This window comes from Dipteris shenzhenensis, chromosome 23, assembly GCF_047967505.1.
Source record: "Dipteris shenzhenensis isolate YYH24624 ecotype China chromosome 23, Dip_SZ_1.0, whole genome shotgun sequence".
In the NCBI taxonomy this organism is placed as follows: Eukaryota; Viridiplantae; Streptophyta; class Polypodiopsida; order Gleicheniales; family Dipteridaceae; genus Dipteris; species Dipteris shenzhenensis.
Window position 1 is genome coordinate 22,440,813 of NC_141618.1, and position 25,487 is coordinate 22,466,299.

A 25,487-nucleotide genomic window follows, 5' to 3' on the forward strand; every position below is an offset into this window, starting at 1 on the left:
TTTGAGTTTCTTTACTTGTACTCAAGCCGCCAATTACATTAGTTATTAACAATTGATTGAACGAATCACCGAATCAACCGGTCCCAACATAACTGCGCTCAAAGCACAATAATCAAGCACAACACCAATAACACTAGCGACATCAGTATTAACATGGAATCACCCACAATACTGATCATATAGCATGGCAAAACAGAAGCTAGTCAAGCGTCCCTAACTAACCACATAAAGGATCCACTAGGACCCCCGCCGCTTCCGGTGTGCTCCTATGGAGTACTTTGCCATAGTCACACTTGACTAAAATAATAATGTCGAAAGCAAGATATATATCAAAAATATAATTTCCGTAACATCCCTCTTGCTTGGATTGCAACTGACCTCAGTTGCGTGTTTGATTATAGGAACTAATGAGGTTTGGAAAAGTTCGAAAGAACCGCTCAGGCATCCACTGAGCATCATCTCTCGGATGATTCTTAAATTTGAGCAAATAGTTAATATAGACATTTCCTTTTCGGGTCGAGGTCTGTTGATGATCAATAATGCATTCAGGTTCTAGAATTTCTTCTTCATCAACAATCAATGGAGCCTATTCATAGATAGGATGAATAGGTAAAGGTGCTTTGAAGGGCTTTAAGAGGCTGATATGGAAAGCATTATGTATTTTTCAATTATCAGGTAATTCAAGCCTATAAGCTAGATCATTGATTTTCTGAATCACCTTGAATGGTCCATAAAAACGTGGGGACATCTTGATTTCTGGCCATTTTTCAACACTCTTCAATCTTCTTTTCTTAATCCGAAGAAGTACATAATCACGTTCTTTAAAAAGCATGTGCTTTCGTTTCTTATTAGCTTGTTTTTTGTACTTCTCTTAAGCTGTTGCAATGGCCTCTCGAACCCTTTGATAATATTTTGATAGTCATGAGTAAATGCATCTATTGCCTCCACTCTATGGGTCAATCGTGTGATAGGAATAGGTAAAACCTTTCCATAGATAATCTCAAAGGGTGCTCTTCCAATCGCAGAATGAGGAGTATTATTATAGGCAAACGATAAGAGATGAAGATATTTGTCCCAAGTCTTTGATTGACTTCCCGCATAAGCTCTTATCATATCCAGAATAGTACTGTTGGTAACTTCAATTTGTCCATTCGATTCTGGATAAAAAGCTGATGAGAAATCTAACTTAGTGTCTAGATTATGAAATAATGCAGTCCAGAAATTACTGCAAAACTTCGAATCTCGATTAGACACTATAATCTTTGGCAAGCCATGATGAACAAAGATATGCTTGATGATTAAATGTGCAGCTTGCTGAGCTGTTAAAGTCTTCTTGCATGGAATGAAATAAGCTTGCTTACGAAAGCGATCTACTATCGTCCAAATCATATCATTTTGATTCGCTGTAGTAGGAAATCCTCTTATGAAATCCATGGATATTTGTTCCCAAGGTTGCGTAGGAATGGGCAAAGGCATTAGCAATCATTAGGTCTTTCCTTTGTAACTCTTGATCTTCTGACAAGTGATGCATTCGGCTACAAACTTAGCCACATCTTTTCTTATAGTAGGCCAATGAAATTCTCTTGCTATCACTTGTAAAGTAGCAGTCACTCCCCTATGTCCCATATATGGTGGCTGGTGCATTTCCTCCATTACAATTTGTCTAAAGGGTCGAGTGATGCATAATTTCTTTTGATAAAAGAGGTATCCATCATTGCATGAATAGTCCAACATAGGATTCCAATTATTATTCTCTAATTTGTTCAATATATCGGAGAAGTCTGGATCCCCTTGATAAGAATTCTTCATACCTTCGAAGGGCTAGGTCTCTACAAATGATGCCTACTTGATGTACCTATCGGATATAAGTGGCTGAGTCAACAAATACTTGATACTTTGCTGATCGGTTTTGATTAGAAACTCAGATCCCATCAAATTATGTTTCCACATTCGTAAGGCATGCACAACATCGGTTAATTCTTTATCATATGTGCTATAATTGCATTCCGTTGGTTTTAATTTTCGGCTCTCATATGCTATTGGATGTCCATCTTGCATAAGTACGGCTCCAATTCCATATCCACTAGCATCAGTTACAACTACAAAGAATGGTCTAGAGAAATCAGGTAGTTGCAACACAGGAGCTTGTGTAAGAGCTTCTTTCGAAGTTGTAAAAGATTTATCTTGAGGCTCAGTCCATAAGAAATGCTTAGCTTTCCTAAGAAGGTCTGTCAATGGATGTGCAATGTATGCGAAATTCTTGACAAACTTTTTGTAAAAGCTACACAATCCCAAGAATGATCTTAATTCATGTATATCACGGGGTTTAGGCCATGTGACTATGCACTCAATCTTCTTTGGATCTACTCGAATCCCATCGGCGGATACAATGTGACCCTAATACTCTATCCAATCTTGAAAGAAACTACTCTTTTCAGGGTTTATGTACAATTGATTTTCTTTCAAGAGTGAAAAGACTAGCTTCAGATGTTCCTTGTGCTCCTAAATGTCTTTGCTAAACACCAGAATATCATCGAAAAATACTACCACACAACCTTGCTGTTTAAGAAAAATTCGGTTCATCATTCTACTAAAAGTAGCTGGAGCATTAGTTAGCCCAAAAGGCATAACTAGGAACTCATAATGTCCCATTTGAGTTCTAAAGGCAGTCTTGTATATATCCTCTTCTACCATACGAACTTGATGATAGCCAGATTTGAGATCTATCTTACTGAAAACCTTGGCCCCTTTCAATTAGTCCAAGAGATCATCAATCATAGGGATTGGATATTTGTTCTTCACTGTGATTTTGTTTAGTGCACGATAGTCTATGCACATTTGATAGGTTCCATTTTTCTTTTTGACTAATAAGATAGGTGCTCCATAAGGAGAACTGCTGGGTCTTATCAATCCTCTCTCTATCAGTTCCTCCACTTGCTTTTGAATTTCCTTTGGTTCTATCTGATTGACTCTATAAGGAGCTTTGCAAGGTGGAGTATTGCCCGGTAGGATTTCTATCCTATGATCTTTAGGTCGAGAACATGGTAGTCCAGGTGGTAAATCCTCTAAGAAACAATTAGAAAATTGAGAAAGAAACTTTTGGTGTGTAGGCTTAGTGTTTGGCTGAGTAGCTGTTACCGTATTCACCAAAATTAGATATGTCTTCTCGCGTTTTCTAATTGCTCTTTTAGCTTGTGTATGGTTGAGTAAAGGACTTATCTCAGGTCTCATTGAGCTTTTCAGACATATTTCTTGTCTGTCCTTCTCAATCCACATCTGATGTGAATCATAATCTATCTTAGGATTATATTGGTGCCTCCATGGCATTCCTAAGATGATGTCCACTCCCTGTAGGGGTGCCACTAGAAAGTCTCATGTATCCTTGTAAGTTTTGATTGAGATTTTAAGATTCCTGTCTTCTCTAGTGCAATTGTACGTTGTTTTGGTAAAAGCAGCTTTGACCTTATAGTTAGATGGGAAAGACTCTAGGTTTAGCTTTGCTAAGGTTCTTTCCGAAATGAAATCATGAGTACTACCATCGTCATGCAGAATAACAACCTCTTTGCCATTAATGAAACCTTTCATCTTTAGAAGAGCATGATAATTATACTTACCTCCCTCTTGCTTGGCTGCTTCGTCATCAATCATGTGCACTTTTGCCGTCGGGGTCTTCTTTATTTCGGGACACTCAGTGGCTATGTGTCCCACCTTGTTGCACTTGAAACACCGTATTTCTTTCTTTAGAAAATTTCCACCGTTCGGCTTCGAAGAAGGATCTATCTTCTGTGGAACAAAACCATTTTATTGCAAGAGAAATTGCAGAGCTCAGTGAGCGAGGATGAAACATGTTAATCTTGGCTCTCAACTTAGACTTTAGACCTGCCACATACTTCCTACGCTGATCTCGCTCATTAACTTTCTCTAAGGACTGTAATTGGATCAACGTTTGCCAAAATCTATCAGTATATGTGGAGATCGTTTCCTTATCAAATTGCCTGAAAGTATCCCACTGTTGTTTGGTTTTTGCTTTGAAATGTGAGGGAAGAAAATCTCTCTTGATGAGATTTTGAAAAGACTTCCAAGATTTTGGTCGCCTTTTACTGTGCTTAGTGATGTTCCACCAAAGTGCAACACTCTCTACTAAATGATTTGCAGCACATTTAATCTTGTCTTTTTTAGAGAATTTCTCCCCTGAAAAATAATCATCTAGCTGACTGATCCAAGACAAGACAGTGCGTGCTTCGAAATTTTGAAATGAGAAAACTTTTCTACTTATCTTACTCTCCTTTCTCAAATTTTGTGCTCTCAATCTTTATATGAGGTCAGATCAATCAATGGAGATACTATCTTGGAATATCCCTTGATATGCTTTCGACAAAATTGGACAAATCCCAAGAATGATCACAAAGCGGGCAAACTATGAGGGATAGGCCAAGTCAGTATCGCAGCCACTTTCTTTGGATCCATTTCTACCCCCTAAGGAGTAATTCTGAATCCTAAATATTCAAGTCTTACCATACACAGTACATTTTTCTTTTTATTTACATAAAGACTGGCTTTCCTCAAAGTATTGAACACTATTCTTATGTGTTCGTGATGCTCAGCAATACTTTTGCTGAAAACAAGAATATTGTCAATAAAATGTACTACAAACTTTCCGATATATGGGCGTAGTAAATCGTTCATAAGCATGACAAATGTAGCAGGAGCATTGGTAAGTCCAAACGGCATCACTAAAAACTCATAATGTTCAAACATGCACATCCTCAGCTCTAATACAGATCTGATGATAGCCACATTTGCTTCGTCAGGAGATAAGAAGTGCTTTCTAAATTCTTTTTAAAACCCCTCCCAAGTAGTGGATGCCACTCCATCTTTCCACTGTTTTATCCACCTCCTATCCGCTGCCTCATTAAACATGTGGGTGGCCTTGCGGATTTTCTTGATATCATTCCTAATTTCACAAATGGCGAAGGCCTCGTCCCATTTGTGTAGCCAGGTCTCTATGATATCGGAACTACGGTCAGACATCCGACCAGAATACTTATCTGGCCTATAATTGGCAATATTAGGCACCTTACCCCTCCTAGGCTCGACTGTATGAACACTGGTTTCAGGCTCCATTGAAGCTCTACCCTTCTCTTCATGAGATGGTCTACTAGACATACTATGAACAAATTTTTTGAGCTTGGATTGCCCTACGTTTGCTTGCAATTGTTGAGCTAGCATTTGTTGCAAGGCATCCTCCAATATGCAACTCTACCAGACAGTTTATGGCTTGCTGGGCGCGACACCTGCGAGGTTGGATGGACTCCCGACTCTACGGGATCCACCCTAGAAGCTTCTTCTTCAACTTCCATTTAGGTTGATTGGTGTTTAAAAAAATAAAAAAATAAAACACCGCCTAAAACTGTATCTACAATTTGTAACCCAACTTCCAAATACTCACAACCGAGATGCATACCTTTTCCCTATACTAGGGAAATATCTGCAATCTCAAATAACTGCACAAGAATTTAAATATAGCAAACACATGGAAAGCTTATACGCAAACCATCTAAATAAAAGAGAGAATAGAAAGCTCCCTGGTCACTTTTCTCACTCTATGCAGAATAGAAATGCGCAGCCTTTAATGACTCGATGAACCACCAAGAACCAGGTCTGGTCTTAATCCATTAAGTGCACTACCAATACTGATAACAAAACCTTTTGAATCCACCGCTTGCATCCAACCACCATCTGCGCAATAGCTCACTGATGAAATTCAGAAGGTCCCTCACTACTAAGCCACCATCGCGTTTGACAAAGAATCCAAGAGATCTATGTGACTCCCACCATGCTTAGACCGCAGTCTAGATATGCGTGTGTCACACCACAGATCATAGTTTTTTATGAATCTTTTAACGCACCAGTTGGTGTGTGCAATCAACGCTCTAATCATCTCGTTGCTGGCAGCCATCAGTCGTATCACCTTCACACTGAACGAGCACTATACTCCATGGCTTCCTCCAATGAGACGTGAACTATTACTCTTGTGTGCATTCACAATATCAATAACCAAGACCTCCCAATAACACCGCAAGTCCCGAAACGACACAGCAGCCCTCTGCCTAAAGTCATAGACTCTTGCGACCTCGCCTATGAAGTGAGCCATTATGTAGTCTAAACCATGGTGAAATCGGCTGTCACACACATAACGCACACCCAACGTTGACGAACCAGATGCGAACGATCTACACATGTACGACGTACAACCTTAGTCTTTTACTCAACATCAACTTCTGCTGTGCCACTCTGATCATCAACGATCTACACCTCAAACGTATTTTGCACTTCTAAGAAAAGCGTCGCTCCAACTCCCACAGCCAAGTACCCTTCTTCAACCACGGCTTTGATACCAAATATTACGAATCAACAATCATAACAGCCTCACTTTTCTGTCAAATCACGGGCATAGGCACAACTATGTTCCACCTAGCCAACCCCTACTGTAGCAAGCTCCAAAAAAAAAAAAACGTAAGTAGAAGCTCCTGCATGCTACACATAGAGCCCACATATCCCTAGATGGAGCTAGTCCGCCACATGTCATCATTTGAGGGCATCACCTAAATGCATCATTTTACCCCTCGGGATATTATTTAATTCATTTGCCCCTTGGCACATTTAATGCATTTAGGCCTCTTAGCATTAGATCCACCTAGTCTTGTGCCATGTCACCCTCACCAAGGACCTTGACATGATTCCTTTTGACCATTTACGTGAAGCCCAAACAAATATAATACAAACATTGATCCTTCCAAGGAAAATGTCCAGTGACCCTTCCGAGGTCATGTTACTCTCAACTTGAGTGTAACAAATGTTTTGGATTTGGTGTTTCACAAAGTGACAATCATGAGGCAAGCATGCTTAATCTCGTCTTGCTATTGTCACCTCGTGTTACCTTTTCATGATGAAGGTTATGCAGCTTACAGGGATTGCCTTTAGGCTCATGGTGACAGGTCAGCCAATCAGGTTGAAGGTTTTCTTGCTTTTATCGAACTTGATATTGACAGTTTAATTTGAAGAAAGCATGGCATCACTTCAAATGATACGTTTTCGAATTCCCAGAGTTTACATATTAAATATTTCAGAATTAATCAAGAGAAATAGGTCCATCTAAAACTACATCTAGTTTGAACTTGATTAGATATTAGATGGCTTTCAAAGCATGCTATATACCTTTCCTACACCTAGTGTTGGGTGTTGATAACGTCGGTGGGGATGTCATAGTAGCTAGTCCTTGCTATGCGTGATGGAGTTCATGGTTCTTGATCTTATGAGTGACTATCGTGAGATTGAAACTGCACTATGTTGTGTTTTTTGAGGATGAGTTTGGGAATGTTCCTGGATTCATCTAGGTAAATGCTTTTGTCGTATTAGCGGAGATGCAAATTTCACCTTGTGAAGTTTTCGTCCAAGTTGCGGCCTGCTGGTATTGCGAAATGGTGCATTGCCCTATCAGCTAGATTTAGATGTTCGTTTGGGAGAGACTAAAATGAAACTGTTTAGACTTTACAAGCAGTTGTAGCTTGAATGAAGAGATTTTGGACTACTTTTTGATGAGCCTTCTCCTTCTTCGTCATGGCTGAGTTTGCCCTTCACCTCCGGACTGCCGACAGAAACTCAGTACAAAGACTTTGTATAAATGGATGCTCAAGTATGTGTGGGTGTGTGGATTTGTATGTGTGAGAGCATATTTTTATACTATGGTCTACAGCCACTATTGGGCATTGATGACCTCAATGGGGATGTCATGGTAGCTCGTCCCTACCATGCGTGATGGAGTTTATGGTTTTCAATCTTATGAGTGACTATCGTGAGATTGAAAATGCACTATGTTGTGTTTTTAGAGGATGAGTTTGGGAATGTTCCTGGATTCATCTAGGTATATGTGGTAGATGCACAACTTGTGACTTTCTAGTGTCTGTGCAGGAATGTTCACATATGATGATGAGACACGCAACTTTTGGTTTAATCCAAATTCAATGGAGTCTGAACATACGTTTGAACTGGTACATGAGAAGACTTTCTTTTTTTGCACAAAACACCTTTGTGAGATATGAAGGTTTGAATAGGAATATGATGATGCTTAATCTTGTGTTTGTTCAGGTGGGCATCATACTAGGACTAGGCATATACAACAATGTGATACTCGATGTCCACCTTCCTCTTGTATGTAGCTTTTCATTTTGACATTTGCCTTGGGAATTGTTCTCCGGTTTTGTTCTGGTTAAATATTGGTTTGCTTATTGGATAAAGAAGCATATATTTTTTCATTGCTACATAAAAAAGGTGTGCCATCATTTTGTTAAACCTGGAATAGGGAAGGGGGGATTGTTTTGAGGGGGCTTGATGTGTGATTAGATTTGGGACACTACATAAGACGTCTGACATCTTGTGGCGACTAGTTGCTATATAAATTGATGAAATCAAAACAAGCCAGTTTTATTTTGAAGAATGCAAATGTTGATGCAAATGCTAAGTGCATTTTGAGGCACACTTGGCTGGAGCAGAAATTTCGATTCAAAAGACACACATGCAAGTCTGAGACAGCCAGTCAATTCTAGAAAAAGCAGCAGTGATTGATCAAATTCTTTGTAGTTCGATATTTCTTTGAAGTTTATTTTTAAGGTTAAAGTCTAGGTCCAGATCCAGTCCATGGTAAGTCACAAGCGAGTCAGAAGCCTTGAGTGATGGTACATGCATAGAAAGAGGGATAACAGGGTGAGTAAAAAAACCTCAGCAAAGAGAGCTTGGAAAGGAAAAAACGAAATTCTATAAATAGACGAAAAAGAGAACAGAGGTTTAAAAAACAAGCGTAGAGAGCCAATAAAAATAGACGATAGAGTACTGCTAGAAGAAACCCCTAGACGCAGAAGAGAGAAACAAGTAAACGAGCAAAGATAATAGGCGAGGAGAAAGGTGGCGACAGCAAGAAGGTCGCTAAAATCTACACACACATCAAGGAAACTCGAGGGGCGTAGAACCAAACTACGGCAGCGTAGAGAACGCCAAAACGCAGCAAAGAACCGGGCCATGGAGCTAGAAGACAAGTTGCAACAACATAAGGCATTCAAACAAGCCGCCAAGGAGAGCAGGAGACTGTTGGGGGGTGATGGAGCCCCTAACCAAAGACACTGCAGAGGGAAACAAACCCTAGAAAGCAACAAGGAGGAGGCGCGCCATAGCTCCTGCTCTATGCTCCCCCCCACCCAGCCCCACCCACCCACACGTATATATGTATATGTGTGTGTGTGTACATACATCTATATATGTATTCTGAGTTTCCTTTTGGGTAGTAACGACCGTCAACTTCACTATTAACCCTTCTCTGTGCATAAGGTTCTTCATCCTTTCTTCTTTCTTCGTTTGCAATAGCAACGTATGAATTTGAAAAGACTTTCAATGAAGAACGATTGGCTCAGCACAAGAAGCAAAAGTAGGCTCTGGGTCAGGATGACCTTGTCTACCACTCACAGGAGGCATAGTTAGTTTTCGATGTTATGCATGAAGGGTTTGAAGACACAAGGACGGACTGGAAAGATGCTCGTCCCATTGTTGGAATTATGGTGGATGTTGATGTTGATGAAATAGTAGACCTAGTTAAGCATGCTCCCATTATCTTCTTTCCGTTCGTATGCCTGCTGTAGCTGATGTGGGCAATTGGTTAACAAGAACTTTGGGAGGTTGTTTTGTACACAAGGTGCATTATTCAGCTAAGGACTTTTTTGAAGTTATCATGGCAGATGAACAACACAAACAAATGCTCTAAAACATTCACCTCTTTTATATGGACAACAAATGGTGCATGTCTTCCCTGGTCGCCTACTTGGGACCACCAAGATTTAATCAGGCATCGCTGCCCGGTTTGGGTTGAAGTCGTGGATTTTCCTCAATGCTTGGCTTCACTCTTGCGTGAAATTGCAGCATCCTTGGGGAAGGTGGTATGTCCACCTCGCCCAAATGCAATTCTAATAGGTTTTGCATTCTCTGGGATACAAATAAGCGCACTCCTGAATCTTATCTTGTCACGGTTAATAACGTGGCTATGGGAAGTGCCTTTTATAGGCTGAAATGGGGTCTTTTTGTGGGAGCATGTCTTGAGTGCAAAAAGTTTGGGCATATGGATTCATGATGCTCGTTGGTATTGCACAAAATGCCCCCGGAGGTCATGCCTCCTCTAGTGCATAATAAAGATGCCTCTGGCCCTTTGATGTCCAGAAATAAAGGTGTTAAAACATCTACTGCAGAAGACAAGGGAAAGGCACAACTTGATTCAAATGGAAATGCATCAGGTGCTTTGCCTTCTGTACCTCAGCTCAAGCTCAAGGATAAAAATACCAATGAATCCTTGCAGACTACGAGACGGATGGTCTCAGCTAGGAGGCCTCTTACCTCCTAGGACTTGGAGTGCCTCATCTTAAAATGGTCAGCTTCCTGCAGAGAATTCTGGAATTGGCATTACATGGGCTGCTGTGACTGACTGCAAGACGTACTTTATTTCCAGAAGAAGAAGTTGCTGGTTTGATGCCTGGTTATCAGACTGCACCTCCTCATCAGGATCTCATCTCGGATCCGGAAGAGGCTATGTAGGCATGACTTTTTGATGATATGACATGTACATAACCTGTAAATATGCTGCCACCACAAATAAAATGCTTGACGCTTAATGTACATGGTTTATGTGATGCAAGGAAATGGAAACTTGTATGGGTGTATTTCAATCAAATGCAGCCAGATATCGTGGCTTTGCAAGAACATAATCAGCATGTATGCGGGACACCGAGGCCATTTTGTTGGGTATGATATCTTTATGCGGGAGAGCACTCTTTCTCGGGTCTAGTACTTTTGGTGAAGCATGATCTTCGGCCAGCTTTGCTCTTAATGATAACCAAGGCAGATGGAATGTTATACAAGTGTCTTATCCAGGGAGAGAGATTTGAATTTTCCTCCCTCTATGCACCTCAAGTCTCTCCCAGTAGAGGTTTGATTTGGGACACTATGCAACGGTATCCCTGGAAACATCATGCCTTCATTTGTGGAGATTTTGGTAATACTCATATGTTGGCCTTTGAGAGACATGATTGGTCTCAATTATTGCTTCAGCTCAGCCTTGTTGATCTTTGGAAGGAATTATAGCCTATGTTGCCAGGCTATACTTTCCAAATAATGCACAATCCTCCTATCAAGCTCGCCTGGATCATTGGTATAGGGTTAATCCACAAAATTATGACAATCTCACTTGCAAAATGTGGTTTGACTATGCTTTTACACATTCAGATCATGTCCTTTATGGTTGAGGATCTCTCTTCATGACATGCCGGTTGACAGATTGTTACAAAGAAGGCCTCTTATTGTCAATAATAGTTATGTGGACCATGATGCATTCAAGGCAATGGTTTCTGATGCCATTAAGCCTCTTTCACATCAGAGCCATATCGATGTTGATTATGCATGGGATGCTTTTGTTGCTAGAATCTAAGCAATTTGTGATTATGGCAAGAACTACATGAAGACATTGAGGGACACTATTGCTTAGGCCAAAAACACTTGCCAAACATTGACTAAGCTTAGTCATTTTCGGCCTTTGCCTTTGGATGTCGTTATGCTAGGAAAAACATTGTCTACAATGTAATGATCATAGGAAGCTTTCTAAATGAGAGACAAGAGGAAGACAAAGGGCTTTTTTGGATAAAGGTTGTTTCTCAAAAAAGTTTTTCAAAAGCTTGCATTACAAGAGGTAGTCTACAAGTATTTGCTGAGTGCTTATGCCTGATGATTGTTGGACTTCCTCTCGAATGCCCGATAGTTTGGGCATGTGGATCTCCCTTCACAGGAGGTTTTGTCTGTATGGCAATAGCTTTTATTGCATGTCTCTCCCATTGTTTCTCGTGCACAGGCTTTGGAGATGGAGGAACCTTTTACTGAAAGGGAGTTATTTGATGCAATTAAACCATGTGGCAGATGGAAGTCTCCAAGATGGAATTGTCTCACTGTTGAATTTTTTCTTGCATTTTGGGATATTATCAAATTTACCTTGCTGCAAATGGTCAATTGTGCTTGGCAAAACCAACAAATTCCAGATTCATGGAAGAAAGGGCTTGTCAAGCTTCTTCCAAAGAAGCAGATATGTGATAAGATCGCATCAAAGGATTTTTACATGATGGTCTCCATCCTACCCAATATGGGCTAGTTCATGGTAGGCATATCACTGATAATAGTTCAAATGCCTATGTTGGAATAGAAAATGCCAAATATACGGAGCAGGATGTGTAATTGTTGGAGGTTGACATTGCCAAAGATTTTGACACAGTTCAATGGAATTTTATTTCATAGACCATGCAAGCTTTGGGCTTTGGCACAAAAATGCAACTAGTGCGTTGTTGTATATGATAGTCATGCATCCAATGCTTCAATACATGGATCATTTTGTGGCTACAAACATGTTGCGTGGATTGGAAATTCTTGAAAGCCGCACTATGGTTGCTCAGGCATATCTTGATGATTTTTTTTTCACTCCAAAGAATATTGAGAGGGATCTTTCTTCTCTTATGCATACTCTATCATTATACGGCCTGGCTGCTGGTCTAAATTCTGGTCTACATGTGAATTTTGAGAAATCTAAGCTCTTGCCATTGCATTCTAAAGACTGGCATAGTCTTTTATGGCTGGGGGGTTATCCTTTGGGTTGGACGATTACTCATTGTCGACAAACTAACTGGGTGCTTGCAAAATTGAAGAAAAATTTGGAACACTAGAAAATAGCAACTTGGTTGTTACATGTTCGCCTAAGAATAGTCCAATCCATTTTGGTGGCATGCATTGCGTTTTACTTGCCTTTGATCATGTTTGGCAAGGCAGACCTTACATGCTATGTGTCAGCCATTATGGAAACTTTTTGGCATTCCAAACATAGCCGGAGCTTTTGCACATTACCACCTGTGCTTTTGGTTATTGGCAGCCCACTTAGTGGGATTTTTTACTTGGCATTATTGATTGGAAGATTAAAGGCTGCTGTCCTTTGGTCTCCGAAATGTTATTTGATTGGAATGGCATGGCCGTGACTCTTTACAGGGAAATTCTTTAAGGGCTGGAAAGTATACATTGGTCGAAGTCCTTTGATTCTCTGTTGGCTTTACAAGCACCTAGACGTTCCTAACTTTATTAGTTTCAAAGGGATTCGCTCTGTGGCAGATGTAATTCATGATGATGGTACCATCATACCTTTTCCTTTGGCCGCCCGAAATATGTTTTAGGGATGCATTATTGCCCTCTATGGCAAACCATTGCTTACATGCTACAGCCCTTTTTGCCGGTACTCCCACTTGAGCTTCAGGACAGGCTTGAAGATTGGACTCTTCATTCCTCGGGACCATCAACCCGTCCTTTGAGATTATCTCATATCACAGTATCTTCTTTGTATAAGGTTCTTTTGCCCCCACCTTGGGTTTTTGATAATGCAAATAAACTCTAGTGCATGAATCGCCCAGTTTGAGGATACCAGAAAGGATTGGAAAATGCCCCTCCCATTGTGGGATTTTTTTTTTCCAAAAAAATGTAAATTCTATTAATGCTTTAAAAAACCATACAACCAGCTTCCAAAGGGCTGTTGATGAAAACAAAGAAAAGAAAACAGTTGCCAACTTCAAGAATAAACTCCGTTTTCGGATCTCATGGCTCATCGCCTATAGAGATTCCGAAATAGGAGCTAGCAACCATGATGGTGGTCTATAAGCCCAACGAATACCTCTTGCGGAAAGGGTATAGAATACTCCTGCTAGCCATGTCTGGTGGAAGCGCTCCCACCTCTCGATAGTCGCTCTCGAGCCTGGAGTACCGTGCTCCCAAATGGCGCATAGGGTGAAGATGATATCCCGTGAAATGGCTCTATTAGGGCAGCTGTCAGAGAAGTTAACTGGACTCCCATCACCCGGCTGCATCGAGCCCCAGACATTCTAGGCAGTGATGCTGGAAATAGTCTCCCAAACACCATCCTCCAAGAGAGGTGGTGGACGTGGACGGGAGGGCTGAATTGCGTCGTGAACCTCAATCTGGGAAACCTCTTGCCATGCATCTTGTAAGCCGGCATGACAGGGTCAATCGCAAAGGCGTGGCCTCCCTTTGTGAGCCAAGCCACCATCCCCCACATGAAATCCTTGCTCATCCTCCGCGTGCTAGCAACAATCCTGAAGGATGCTAGCCATATCTGCTGTGTGACAAGGAAGTCTCAAAGACAGTGCAAGATTGTCTCCAGAACTTCATCCATACAACCAATGCATCTGCCATCTATCCTCACTTGCTCCAGCCACAGGCCAATGGGCATGCTCTCATGTGCCAACAACCAAAAGAAAGAAGAGATCTTCCGCGGGCGTAGACTCGTCCAAAGGCGAGGCCAAAAGCGACCTATGACCTCTCGCGGGACATCCTGCTCTATCCAGTGACATTCCCTTGTGGAGAACCATGCTGCTGCCTCAAGCTGTAAACGATGCCCAATACGAGTAGTGTACGATAAGAAAGAGACCCCCTCCACCTGGTCTGAGTGTCCAATGCGGGCTGGTGGCCACAACCACTCCCCTAGGTCCCACTGAAGGCCACATAAAAGGTCTGCCCTTCCAAATCCATAAGCGTCATACTGATCCCTCCGGGGTCAATAAGACTATGGAGGGTCGATGTACCATGCCGTGCCCAAGCGGCCCACTATCCTGACCCTCTGTCACTCTAAGTTCTCTAAGTCCACCTCTGTCTCCTCCGCCATCTTCAACTCAGCCTACAGATATCCTCCCGGTCCCACTTGGTACAAGGGAGACTAGGGGAAGCCAGCAGTCTCCCGAAATAAGCGTATTCGGAGCGGTACTCATGTCCGTGAGAACTGTCCCGACCAGCAATAGGGGGTCCAAGGGCTCCATAATCCCTCCCACCAAGACTCCAGGATCGCCTCCTCAATCTCCTGTATCCTGTTGCCTGTTCCTTGGAGGTAAGAGAAAGCATGTCTACGAGCCTCTATTTCTCTAGGAAGCCGTCTCTGCGACAAGAAGGATCGGGCTGGTCCACCGTCCCACTATGCCCATCTGATATGAGTCCGTTGCCCAAGCATGCGCTCCTCCGAGTCTCTGACCTCCGGGTGCCATATCAGCGGCTGTCTCTCAAACTCCTCTTTGCAAGACGGCCTAGCCGCCCGGATGAATCATCAGAGCCTCGGAGAAAATCCACCTGTAGGACTGCTGCCATTGGCCCCAGTGCGAGGCGTGTTCCAAAGAAGCCCCCTGCTGTAGTAGGAGGTTCCAAGGTTCCACGCTCGAGAGGCCTCTATTCTGCATCTGATGATCAATAATGCCAAGTCCACCCTGTGCCTGGGGCAAAATCACTGTCTGCCAAGCCACCCTGGCTCTGGTGTTGCGGGTGCCATCTGATCCCGACTAGAGGAAGTTCTGAACCAATCGGCTTAGCTGTCCCATGCAACCTTGGTGAAAGCACCAACAAGAAGCAAATGTATCAGGATGTGGCAAGGGGTACCAGGTTCACCACTAAAGCACAGCCTGCAAGAGAGTTTCGCGGAGCTCCAGCACAAGAGCTTCCACCGAACACTCTCTAGAACCGGGCAGAAATGTTGCTCTGCCAAATATCGATACCCACCTGATAGCCCAGGTATCTGGCTGTCTCTCCTCTCGGGATCCACCGAAAGCCAAAATCTGTGCCCCAGCCTGGAACCTCCTGGCTCACCTGCGTGCCTATGAAGAAACCAACATATTTGGTCCAATTTATGAGAGCTCTGTAGGCCTTGCAATAAATGGATAACGCACCTCTGGCCCTCTCTAGGATGGCTGTAGAGCCGTCAACATAGAGCGCTGTATCATCTACAAAATCCTAATCAAGGAGATCCTCCTCCTGTCGGATCGGCAACCTCATCCTTGTAAGGCCAAGTGTCTGAGAACGCAGGAAATAGCCGAGGGCTTCCGCCACAAAAAGGAAAAGAAATGGAGCCAAGGGACATCCCTGTCTCAATGAGCGGTGGAGGGGGAAGATCTCGCCTGTATGGCCTCCGATGATCACCTAGTTGGAGCTGCTTGCATATAGACCTGAGATCCCTCTGATGCACCTCTCTGAAAGGCCAAGTCGGTGCATAGTCTCCTCCAGGAAGAACCACTCAACTCTATCATAAGCCTTCTTGAAATCAAGGAGAAGGATAGCAAGAGGCTGTGCCTCCTCCCTGGCCCAGTCAACTGCCTCCCAGAAAGTGAAGATATTATCTAGGATGCTGCGCTGCTGGACAAAACTGGTTTGCCCTGCTCCCAAACTGGCTCTCTAGCCAGAAGCGTGGTAGCTGAGGCCTCCTCCAAAGTTGGCTATAAAAGGATGTAGTAATCTCAAGGATCTCTTGTGGGTCTGAGCCAGAGCCCACTGCAATTCCTGATGTATACGGCTGGGTGCGCACATGGTCATGAAGCCTGTGCACATTCCAACTCACCACCGACAAACTCATGGAGATGGGACGGTAGTGAACAAGGCTCGCTTGTGTGTGGGAGCTTGCTCATGGAAGCCGGATTTTAGTGTTTTGCCGGGCATTTAGATGGCGAATAATCGATATCTATGCGCCGACGAACTAGTGTCGCACTAGCTTGGTCCCCGCTCTCCGAGCCCAATGCTGCATGAAAGAAACATCTACGCAGGTCGGCACATTGCTAAAGCGTCCAATAGTGAAGCTGTGAAAAGAGTGTCTTTGTAGGTAGGCGGATCACAGCTACAGCCAAGTCTGATCCAGGCTTTACTGGAGAAAAGCCAAGCTGAAAATATGCAGAGCTACCATGGGCCAACCAGAGATCAAGTCCCATCCACTCGTCCATCATCTGGTATACTTGATGTTCCATCATCTCATCAAAAAACTATGGTGTCCACTTCTCCATCCTGGTGGAGGCGAAATGGAGGATTCAAACTGGATGGGTGTGGGAGCCCACTGCACTGATGCCCCCTTTTCGGGGCTGTAGAATTAGAATGGTCAGCTCCAAGGGCATAGGGTACGTATTCGGGATCTCCAAATAGTTCCAGGGCCCCAGTCGCCAAAACTCTCTCAGCAATGGCCGACCCGCTCGCATGTGAAAGTACGAGGGCTTAGTGTCGAAGGCCCTCCCCCCGGACCTGTGAGAAGAGGTTGTATCCTGAGTGGGCTGCAGCCTGGGAGAGGTAGGCATAGAAGATTGTGCCTTCCCCTTACGCACAGGAGGGGAGCCCAACACCGGGCCAGGAGGAGTGCCCGAGGAGGAGGCCTCGGGCGAGGTTGCTGCTGTCTGTGGGGAGGGAGAGGGGACTGACGGCGAAGGGCGGGTAGTGAGGGTAACCATCGTAGGAGGGGCGGGGGGAGAAGGCTGAGGTGGGGAAGGTGCAAAAAGGGGTGGCGGAGAGGGGGCAGGTGGATCCTAGGGGGTGGTGAAGGCTCAGCTGTTGTCACTACAGGGGGTGTAGAATGTTGGTGCGGTAGTGGTACCTGCGGTCCCTGTGATGCCCTCTCCAATCTCTAAGGGGGGGCCGGGGACATTGGTGATCTAGGGATCTCTGATGCCCGCTCCTGATGCTGCTGTGGGTCCCGTGATGGGCAAGGAGTCTCTCCTCTAGAGGGGCCCGAAGAATGTCCCAAAGTCGAGAGCACTCTCTGGGTCACGTGATGCTCCTGTTTGCAGCGTCACCACCTTGAATTCCTTGTGCCTGAGCCGGTTGTTTGTGCTCTCCTCTTGCGATGTCTGTGATTCTTTTTGGCTCATTTGCTCCTTTTCTTTTTCCCAGCCTTGGTCCATCTTCCCTCTGAGGGCTCCACCCAAGGAGTCTGTGACTCCACCTGCTGTCCACTTGCCTGGGTGGACTCCGAGTCCTGCCCTCTCTTGTGTTACTATGCTGCCCTTGTGATTCCTGTAAGGAGGGATGCGCCTTGCTCAATCCTCGTACAATCTGTGGCTAGGTGTCCCTTTTGCCTACATCTCAAACGCTGCCCTGGTAGACCGTAGCCCTCCACATGCTGGCGAAGCATGCCTCTCTCCAAGGTCTCCAGAAGGATCAGCACTAGAAGCGTGCCTGAACTCTTTACCACCAGCCTGAGTCGAGGGACTCTGTCATCCGTCACCACTGCCGCCTCTGACTCTGAGGGGTACTCTAAAACTATGCCAAAGGCCCGCCCTATGGAAGGGATATTGAGGTGCTGCCATGCAGCCCCTCTGGCCGGACCAAGGGTCGCTATCAAAGAGCCGAGTCACCAGGCTAAGCAGTAAACTGCACCTCCCGCTGAATGGCGGGAATTGGGAAGAAGAGGGTGAAAAGAGAGGGAAGGAGAGCGCCCGTGAGGAAAAGGTCAGCCAAGAAGCCACGAACACGCCACCGCCCAAGAAGATTCTCTAGCTGAACTTCAGATAGGAGAAGACTTGGAGGTGGTTCAATAGAGGAGAAAGGTTGAAAGGGAGCCTCGCAAAGATGCTTGCACAAGCAAGCTCAAGCTCTCAAAACCAAGATGGGAGTGGAAGGAACAAGGGCTGTTTTAAGGCTCAGCTGGTCGACGGTCCGTGGTGAGCTTGGGCGCTAGAGTGGTACCTGGAGGGGCATAAGGCCTGTCTACAGCCAGCCCTTGCGAAGGCGGGTTGTTGTACGTGGTGGCCACAACCCGAGTGCTATGGCGACAGACTTGCCTTTCACTGCAATGCAGCAAAGGCGAGCGAGTTGGGGACGTCTTCAATTGTAGGAGTAGTGCCTAGCTACTGTTCAAGGTCGCAGGCTGGAGCACGCCCTTGAGAGGAGAGCTGAACGGAGGCCATAGCCCATGAGCTGTGGCGTCAATGTCACAGGGGGGTGTCACGAGCTCATCGTGCCCCCATCTTGGAGCCCTGGCGTAGCGCCCGGTCGACCAGCGGCGGGGTAGAAGACCAGAGTAGGCCGGGGGGGGGGGGTGCAGCTCACAGGGAGGCAATATCCCCAACATGTGTGGGCTATTCTTTCCCACTGTGGGAATTATGAAATAGTAGACTCAATACGGGAATATGCCAAGCACGCTCTCCTTATCTTCTTCCCGGTTCGTATGCCTGTAGTAGCTGATGTGGGCAATTAGTTACCAAGAACTTTGGGAGGTTGCATTATGCAGCTAAGGGATTTTTTGAGGTTATCATGGCACGAACGGCACAAACAATTGCTTTTCACCAAATGGTGCATGTCTTGCCCAAGTCGCCTACTCGGGATTACGAAGCATTGATCAGGCATCGATGCCCGGTCTAGGTTGAAGTGGTGGATTTTCCTCAATGCTTGGCTTCACTCTTGCCCAAAATTGCAGCATCCTTGAGGAAGGTGGTATGTACACCTCGCCCAAATGGCAATTCTAACAGGTTCTGCATTCTCTAGGATAAGTCCCCACTCCCGAATCCTACTCCATCATTGTTAATAACGTGGCTATGGGAAGTGCTTTTTATAGGCTGAAATGGGTTCTTTTTGCAGGAGCATGCTTTGGGTGCAAAAAGTTTGGGCATATGGCTTCATAGTCTCCATTGGTATTGCATAAAATGCCCCCGGATGCCATGCCTCCTCTAGTGTAGAATAAGGATGCCCTTGGCCCTTCGGTGTCCAAAAATAAATGCAAACACCTCCTATAGCACAAGGCAAGGGAAAGGCACAACTTTATTCTAATGGAAGTTTGGACACCTCAGCTCAAGCTCAAGGATAAAAATAGTAATGAATCCTTGTAGACTACGAGACGGATGGTCTCAGCTAGGAGACCTCTACCTCCTAGGACTTGGAATGACTTGTCTTCAAATGGTCAGACTCCTGTAAAAATTCTGGAATTGGCATTACATGGGCTGCTGTGACAGCAAGCCATACTTTATTTTTAGAAGAAGAAATTGCTGGTTTGATGCCTGCTTATCAGGCTGCACCTCCTCATCAAGATCTCATCACGGATCTGGAGGAGGCTATGCAGGCCTGATTTTCTTATTTTTTGGATAATATGACATGTACATAAACTGTAAATATGCTTTCACAAATCAAATGCTTGACGCTTAATGTATAGGGTTTATGTGATGCAAGTAAATGGAAACTTATATGGGTGTATCTCAATCAAATGCAGCCAGATATAATGGCTTTGCAAGAACATAATCAACATATGTATGCAGGATGCCAAAGTCGTTTTGCTGGGTATGATATCTTTTGTGCGGGAGAGCACTTGGTGTAGTCTTTTTGGTGAAGCATGCATGAGATCTTCAGCCAGCTGTTGCACTCAATGATAACCAAGGCAGCTGGATTATTATATAGTGTCTTATCCAAGGAGATATATTTGAATTTGCATCAGTCTATGCACCTCAAGTCTCTTGCAGTAGAGGTTTGATTTGGGACGCTATGCAACGGTATCCCTGGAGACATCATGCCTATATTTGTGGAGCCCCACAGCAGGGAGACAATACTTTTGGTAATACTCATATGTTGGCCTCTGAGAGACACCATTGGTCTCAATTATTGCTTCAGCTAAGCCTTTTTTATCTTTGGAAGGACTTACATCCCATGTTGCCATGCTATACTTTCCAACATAATGCATAGTCCTGTTATCAAGCTCGCTTGGATCATTGGTATAAGGTTAATCTACAACATTATGACAATCTCACGTGCACAATGTGGGTTGACTATGTGTTTATGCATTCGGATCATGCCCCTTTAGGATTGAGTATATCTCGTCATGAAATGCTAGTTGAGAAGTTGTCACAAAGAAAGCTTCTTCATGCGGGAAACAAGTGAGCCCACCAAGGAATGGCCATCTCTCTAGACCATTGTATATGATCAGATCATGCATCCTCCCCATTTCAATAAAGGCATGTCCATGTGAGATGACCGGAGATCGACGATTTGCGGATACTCGTGAGAAACCAGCCTCATGTATATTGATGTCAGGTAACGCAATGGGGTCGTGTGAAAATCAATGATCTCGGTACGTGGCGGTCGATGGGCCTGCATTGATGTGTCCAAGGAGGGCCTCTCTGTGACTGGAAAAATCCATGATATCTTGGTATGACAGTGTATGGAGATGTCTCTCCATCGTCCCAAATCTCCAAGGAAAAATGCGATGTCTCCGGGGGAAATTAGCAGCATGTTTAGGCTAATCTTCTCTGCCTGCTTAGACAAAGGATATGGCTTACCCTCAAACGAGCCAATTTCTGCTCTCTCTCCTTATTCCAAGACGGCGTCAAAGAATAGGGTGTTGCCACTGCTGATGCAACTGACCAAAAGAAGGCTCTAGACTGACAGCTATGCAGAGCCTCTCTTCTGATGTTTCTGATCCAGCAAAAAGTGCTTTATTCTGGGCAGTCCTGCTAAAGCTGAGGGATCTAAAGAAGGTTTATTGGGCTAAGGTCTACCTGTCTTTGAAACAAACTTGGGCTGAGGCTCCCATCGCTCTGCAGGCATAAGTGATTGATGCGGGATGAGTAATCTTGTTTCCTAGCGCAGGTAGAGTCAGATAAGATACTGTGTAACTCCTTCCTGTATGGTAGAGTTAGACTTCAGGTTGACAGCCTTGGGCATAGAAGGGGAAACACCCAAGGATTGTCTGCCTAAGGGCCTGCTTTTGCAACCAAACATTTTAAACATCCAAAAGCTTTGTGCTTTTGAACATTTTGGTGAAAATTATTCGATCTTCCAACCACGTCATTTTAAAGTTTACATGATTAGTTCTGCGTCATGAGACACTTATAGATAAGTATAGAGACGTGACATTTAGATAAGTTCATAGAGATGACATGAAAACTGACAACTCTTATGTTAAGTTCAAACAGATGACATGAAATGGGCCACTTCATGTATGGTCAATATAATGGCTGAAAACATAGTGAAGTGCAGGAAAGCTTCAGCCTTCTCAAACGTCTTTTTTCAAATCATCTTCAAATGTTTAGAAAATATTTCAGTTGTGAAATCTGCAAGAAGTGAGGAGTCCTATTTATTGTGAATGAATATTCACCTGCATGTGGGTCTGGTTGATTTGCAGGTTGTCTACAAGAAATTACTAGGCTTGAAACCTGAATTGCAGGATCTTAAAGATCTACAGCCACATGTTGCTAGAAGTCTCCAGAAACTTCTACAATTTGATGGTGATGTCGAAAATACATTTTCATTGACCTTTCAGGTATATATCCTTGAATGTGTGCACAGTTTCTTTCATGGACCAGCTGTTTTAGCTAAGCATGGAGATTGGTAGAGGGTATGTAATCTGTAGTAGACAAACTGATTAACAAGAAAATCCTAAGCTATGTGTAATGGACTGAAAATGTTTTTTACTTAGGTCTCATATGATTATTTTGGGGAGTTGAAAACTTACGATCTTCAGTCTGGTGGTGGTGAAATTCCCGTTACACATGAAAACAGGGAAAAGTAAGTGCTTATATATCACACGATTCCTGTTAAAATTTTGTCCCTGGTTTATTTCATTCTCAAATCTATACTTGGCATTCTGTCTTGAAGCATTGTCATTTTTTCTTGAAGTATTTGAGCTATTTGAATAGTGTTATTGCTACCCTAGTACTCCAAACCAGTTTCAGTAATTGAGGCATCCTTTGTTTTTCCCATGAGGGATCCATGTCTATTTTTTTTGCCAGTGGGATTGTTGCACAGATTTAGCATTTGGAGATTATAGTCAATAAGGAGACGATTTGACAAAAAAACAAAATGTGCACATTTCCAACATCTTCTCAAAACTAGTAACCTTTTGTACTTTATGATATGGGATCAAATGGACTGTAACAAGGCACATGCACAACAACTTGTCCATTTTAATGTTGTAGAGAGGAGTAACATCTGTCAGAGGCAGACCGTTCACTTTGTGTTCATTTTCTATTTGTTTTTTCTGAGAGCTTCAAATCTTCTATTGTTGACAACAATGGGACCTTCCTCGCTTAAATGTATGGTGAGTAAAAGCAACACCCTGGTTTTTTGAATGTGCTAGAGTGGACTTGCATTCTTATTAGAGGCGCGGACATATTCTTAAGGAAATGTTTCATTGCAGATTGTTGCATCTAGTACATACAGGGATGCAATTGATCAATTCTTTGAAATGATATTAAGCATAGTTTTGACTATTTTTTTGCCGCACGGTGCCCCCATGAAACGTTAATCCCCAAGCTTCTTCATGTATGCATGACATGGGCTACTTCTACTTATATCTAATATTTTTCCAAATTCCAGGTAGATTGCTTCAAGTCACCCTATTAATTACCATACTTCTGTTTCTTGGTTCTCCTGGGCTACAACTACCACTTTAAATCAGAATGTTTTCTATCATGGCACCCATTCTCTCACCCATCCCGACTTTCAATTCACCCTTGTTGCCGTCTGAGGCTATGAACAAGCTGCCTTGCTTTGGGGGGATCTCTGTTGTCCATTGTTTCTTCTATGTTGGCCAACATGGAAATTCATCTTCAAAAATTGTCGCAGTTGTGGTTTTAAGAAGTAAACTCCTGTGCTTTATATGCACAGGACACATTTTTGTAATTGTAGTTCTAAGAGGTGACCTCTTGTCCTTTATATGGCCAGTTACATGGTGGGCAGCAATTGCAGAGTAAATTATACCTCTCAAACTTGGATGTAACTAAACTTACATGAGCAATTGTTTGTTTTCAGGTATGTAGATCTGTATGTGAATTACATACTTGAAGAATCCATTAAGGACCAGTTCTCAGCCTTCAATAGAGGCTTTCAGCAGGTTCTTTCTTCGTTGCTATTCTGTGCTGAGCTCTTTAATCATCTTATGTGTAGATTATTTGATTATATGTTGCACCGAAAATTATTTGAACATCAAAGCATGGCTATCCACAGGTTTGTGGCGGGTATGCTCTTCGCTTGTTTCATTATGAGGAGCTGGAATTGCTCATATGTGGGCTTCCTCATTTCGCTTTTGATGTGAGAATATTCTCTTTTAAGACCAGAAGCTAGCTAAATAAATTTTATTATTAAATTCTTTAATGTTTGTACTGTGGTACAAGGGAGGTAATCATATATAATTTGTTTATTTCACTGTGGCAGGCCTTAGAAAAAGTTACTGTCTATCAAGGAGGCTACACAAAAGACAGTCAAATCATCAAATGGTTCTGGGAGCTGGTAAGCTAGCAGAAGTGTCTGTTGTTAATTAAAGGGAAATAAGGTGAAGAGTCGATGCAGTGATGGGAGTGTTGTGAAAGAAACGGAGGTAATTGGTGGAAAGGGAAGCTAGCAAGGATGATTGGGGTTTAGGGGGAGGGGGATGCTATGGTAGCAAGGAGAGTTGAGTAGGTGAAGGAGTCAAAGCAGAAAGAAAGAAAGAAAGAAAGAAAGAAAGAAAGAAAGTTTATTAGAGTTATCAAAAGACTGAAGACTGAAAAAACCATATACAATGAGAAAACATGAAGGGGTGGGGCCACTAAGTGGGCATCCACACCCTTACGAATACTTATATTAAAAAACCCATCAAAAGCAGATACACAGCATGAGGTTCCTGTGGGGGGGGAGTACATGGCATACCATATCATATCAAGGGTCAGTGTGTTGGCGGATCTGTCCTTGGGGACTGCTAGTCCGTGTCTCCTGTAATCACTCTGTGTCTAGACTCCAACTGGGCCTCAAGATCTAATCTTTATATCCTGAGCAGCGATTCTCTGTGTCGTAAAGCCTTGTGAAGAAAAATCGCTGCATGGCTTTATGGGCTAGGAGGCAAGAGAGGTTTTCTCCTCTGACTCAACCTTCTCCCCGTTCAGTCTCAATGCGTAATCAGTGAGAAGAAATGCAAAACTACTCGATTGAGATCCTCAACATGTGGGGAAGGTGGATCCAGATATAGCTTGGCAGGTTGATGAAACCCTCACGGAGATTTGTAGACAATGCTCTCTGTCAAAGCTGAGCTTCACAGACTCTCATGAGGTGCTAACCAGGTCCTATACATGTGGTGTTGTACAAGATCTCCCTCAGCCACTAATGTCATGGATGCAGATAGGACCAGCCATGGTAACTTGTGGTTGTGGAACCAAAATCTCTGCTAGTTGCGTCAAGCTGGAGGGGTGCAACTCTGAACTCAGCCAGGAGGATCTGGTGTGGGACCCAAGATCCATCATTGGATAAGCATTGGCAGCGTTGAGATTATCATTGGCAGACAAGTATTGGCAACATTGGCAGTAGTCTCCATGCATTGAGACTGTTGTTGGTAACATCATTGGTCATAGTAGGAAAAAGAGCATTATTAGCAATGACTATAAAATTGAGGTACTTTTCATTAGGAGTAGATTAGCGGTTGCAATGGTTTTAAGCAAAATAATCATCGTTGGCAGATAGTCATGGTGTCATTGGTTTGTAAGTGTCAAGGCAAGCAAATATGCTTAAGGCACCAGAGACCTATGACGTGAAGTGGGATGCCTGTTCTTGAAAGATTTGCCATCCATCTAACGTGAGGGTAGTAACATAAGACATATTAAGTTAGCACT

At 43.5% G+C, this 25,487-nt stretch overlaps 1 protein-coding gene across 3 annotated transcripts in view; it reads left to right on the forward strand.

Annotated features, from left to right (window-relative positions):
• LOC147887121 (uncharacterized) overlaps nt 1-25,487 on the forward strand; it is a 189,252-nt gene that overhangs the window by 145,532 nt on the left and 18,233 nt on the right. For all 3 annotated transcript variants that reach the window (XM_087394913.1, XM_087394915.1, XM_087394914.1), the window contains exons 24-30: nt 7,972-8,051; nt 8,149-8,211; nt 22,031-22,168; nt 22,325-22,413; nt 23,659-23,740; nt 23,854-23,937; nt 24,061-24,135. In XM_087394913.1, the coding sequence (XP_087251039.1) occupies nt 7,972-8,051; nt 8,149-8,211; nt 22,031-22,168; nt 22,325-22,413; nt 23,659-23,740; nt 23,854-23,937; nt 24,061-24,135 (611 nt within the window). The remainder of the gene's footprint in view (nt 1-7,971; nt 8,052-8,148; nt 8,212-22,030; nt 22,169-22,324; nt 22,414-23,658; nt 23,741-23,853; nt 23,938-24,060; nt 24,136-25,487) is intronic.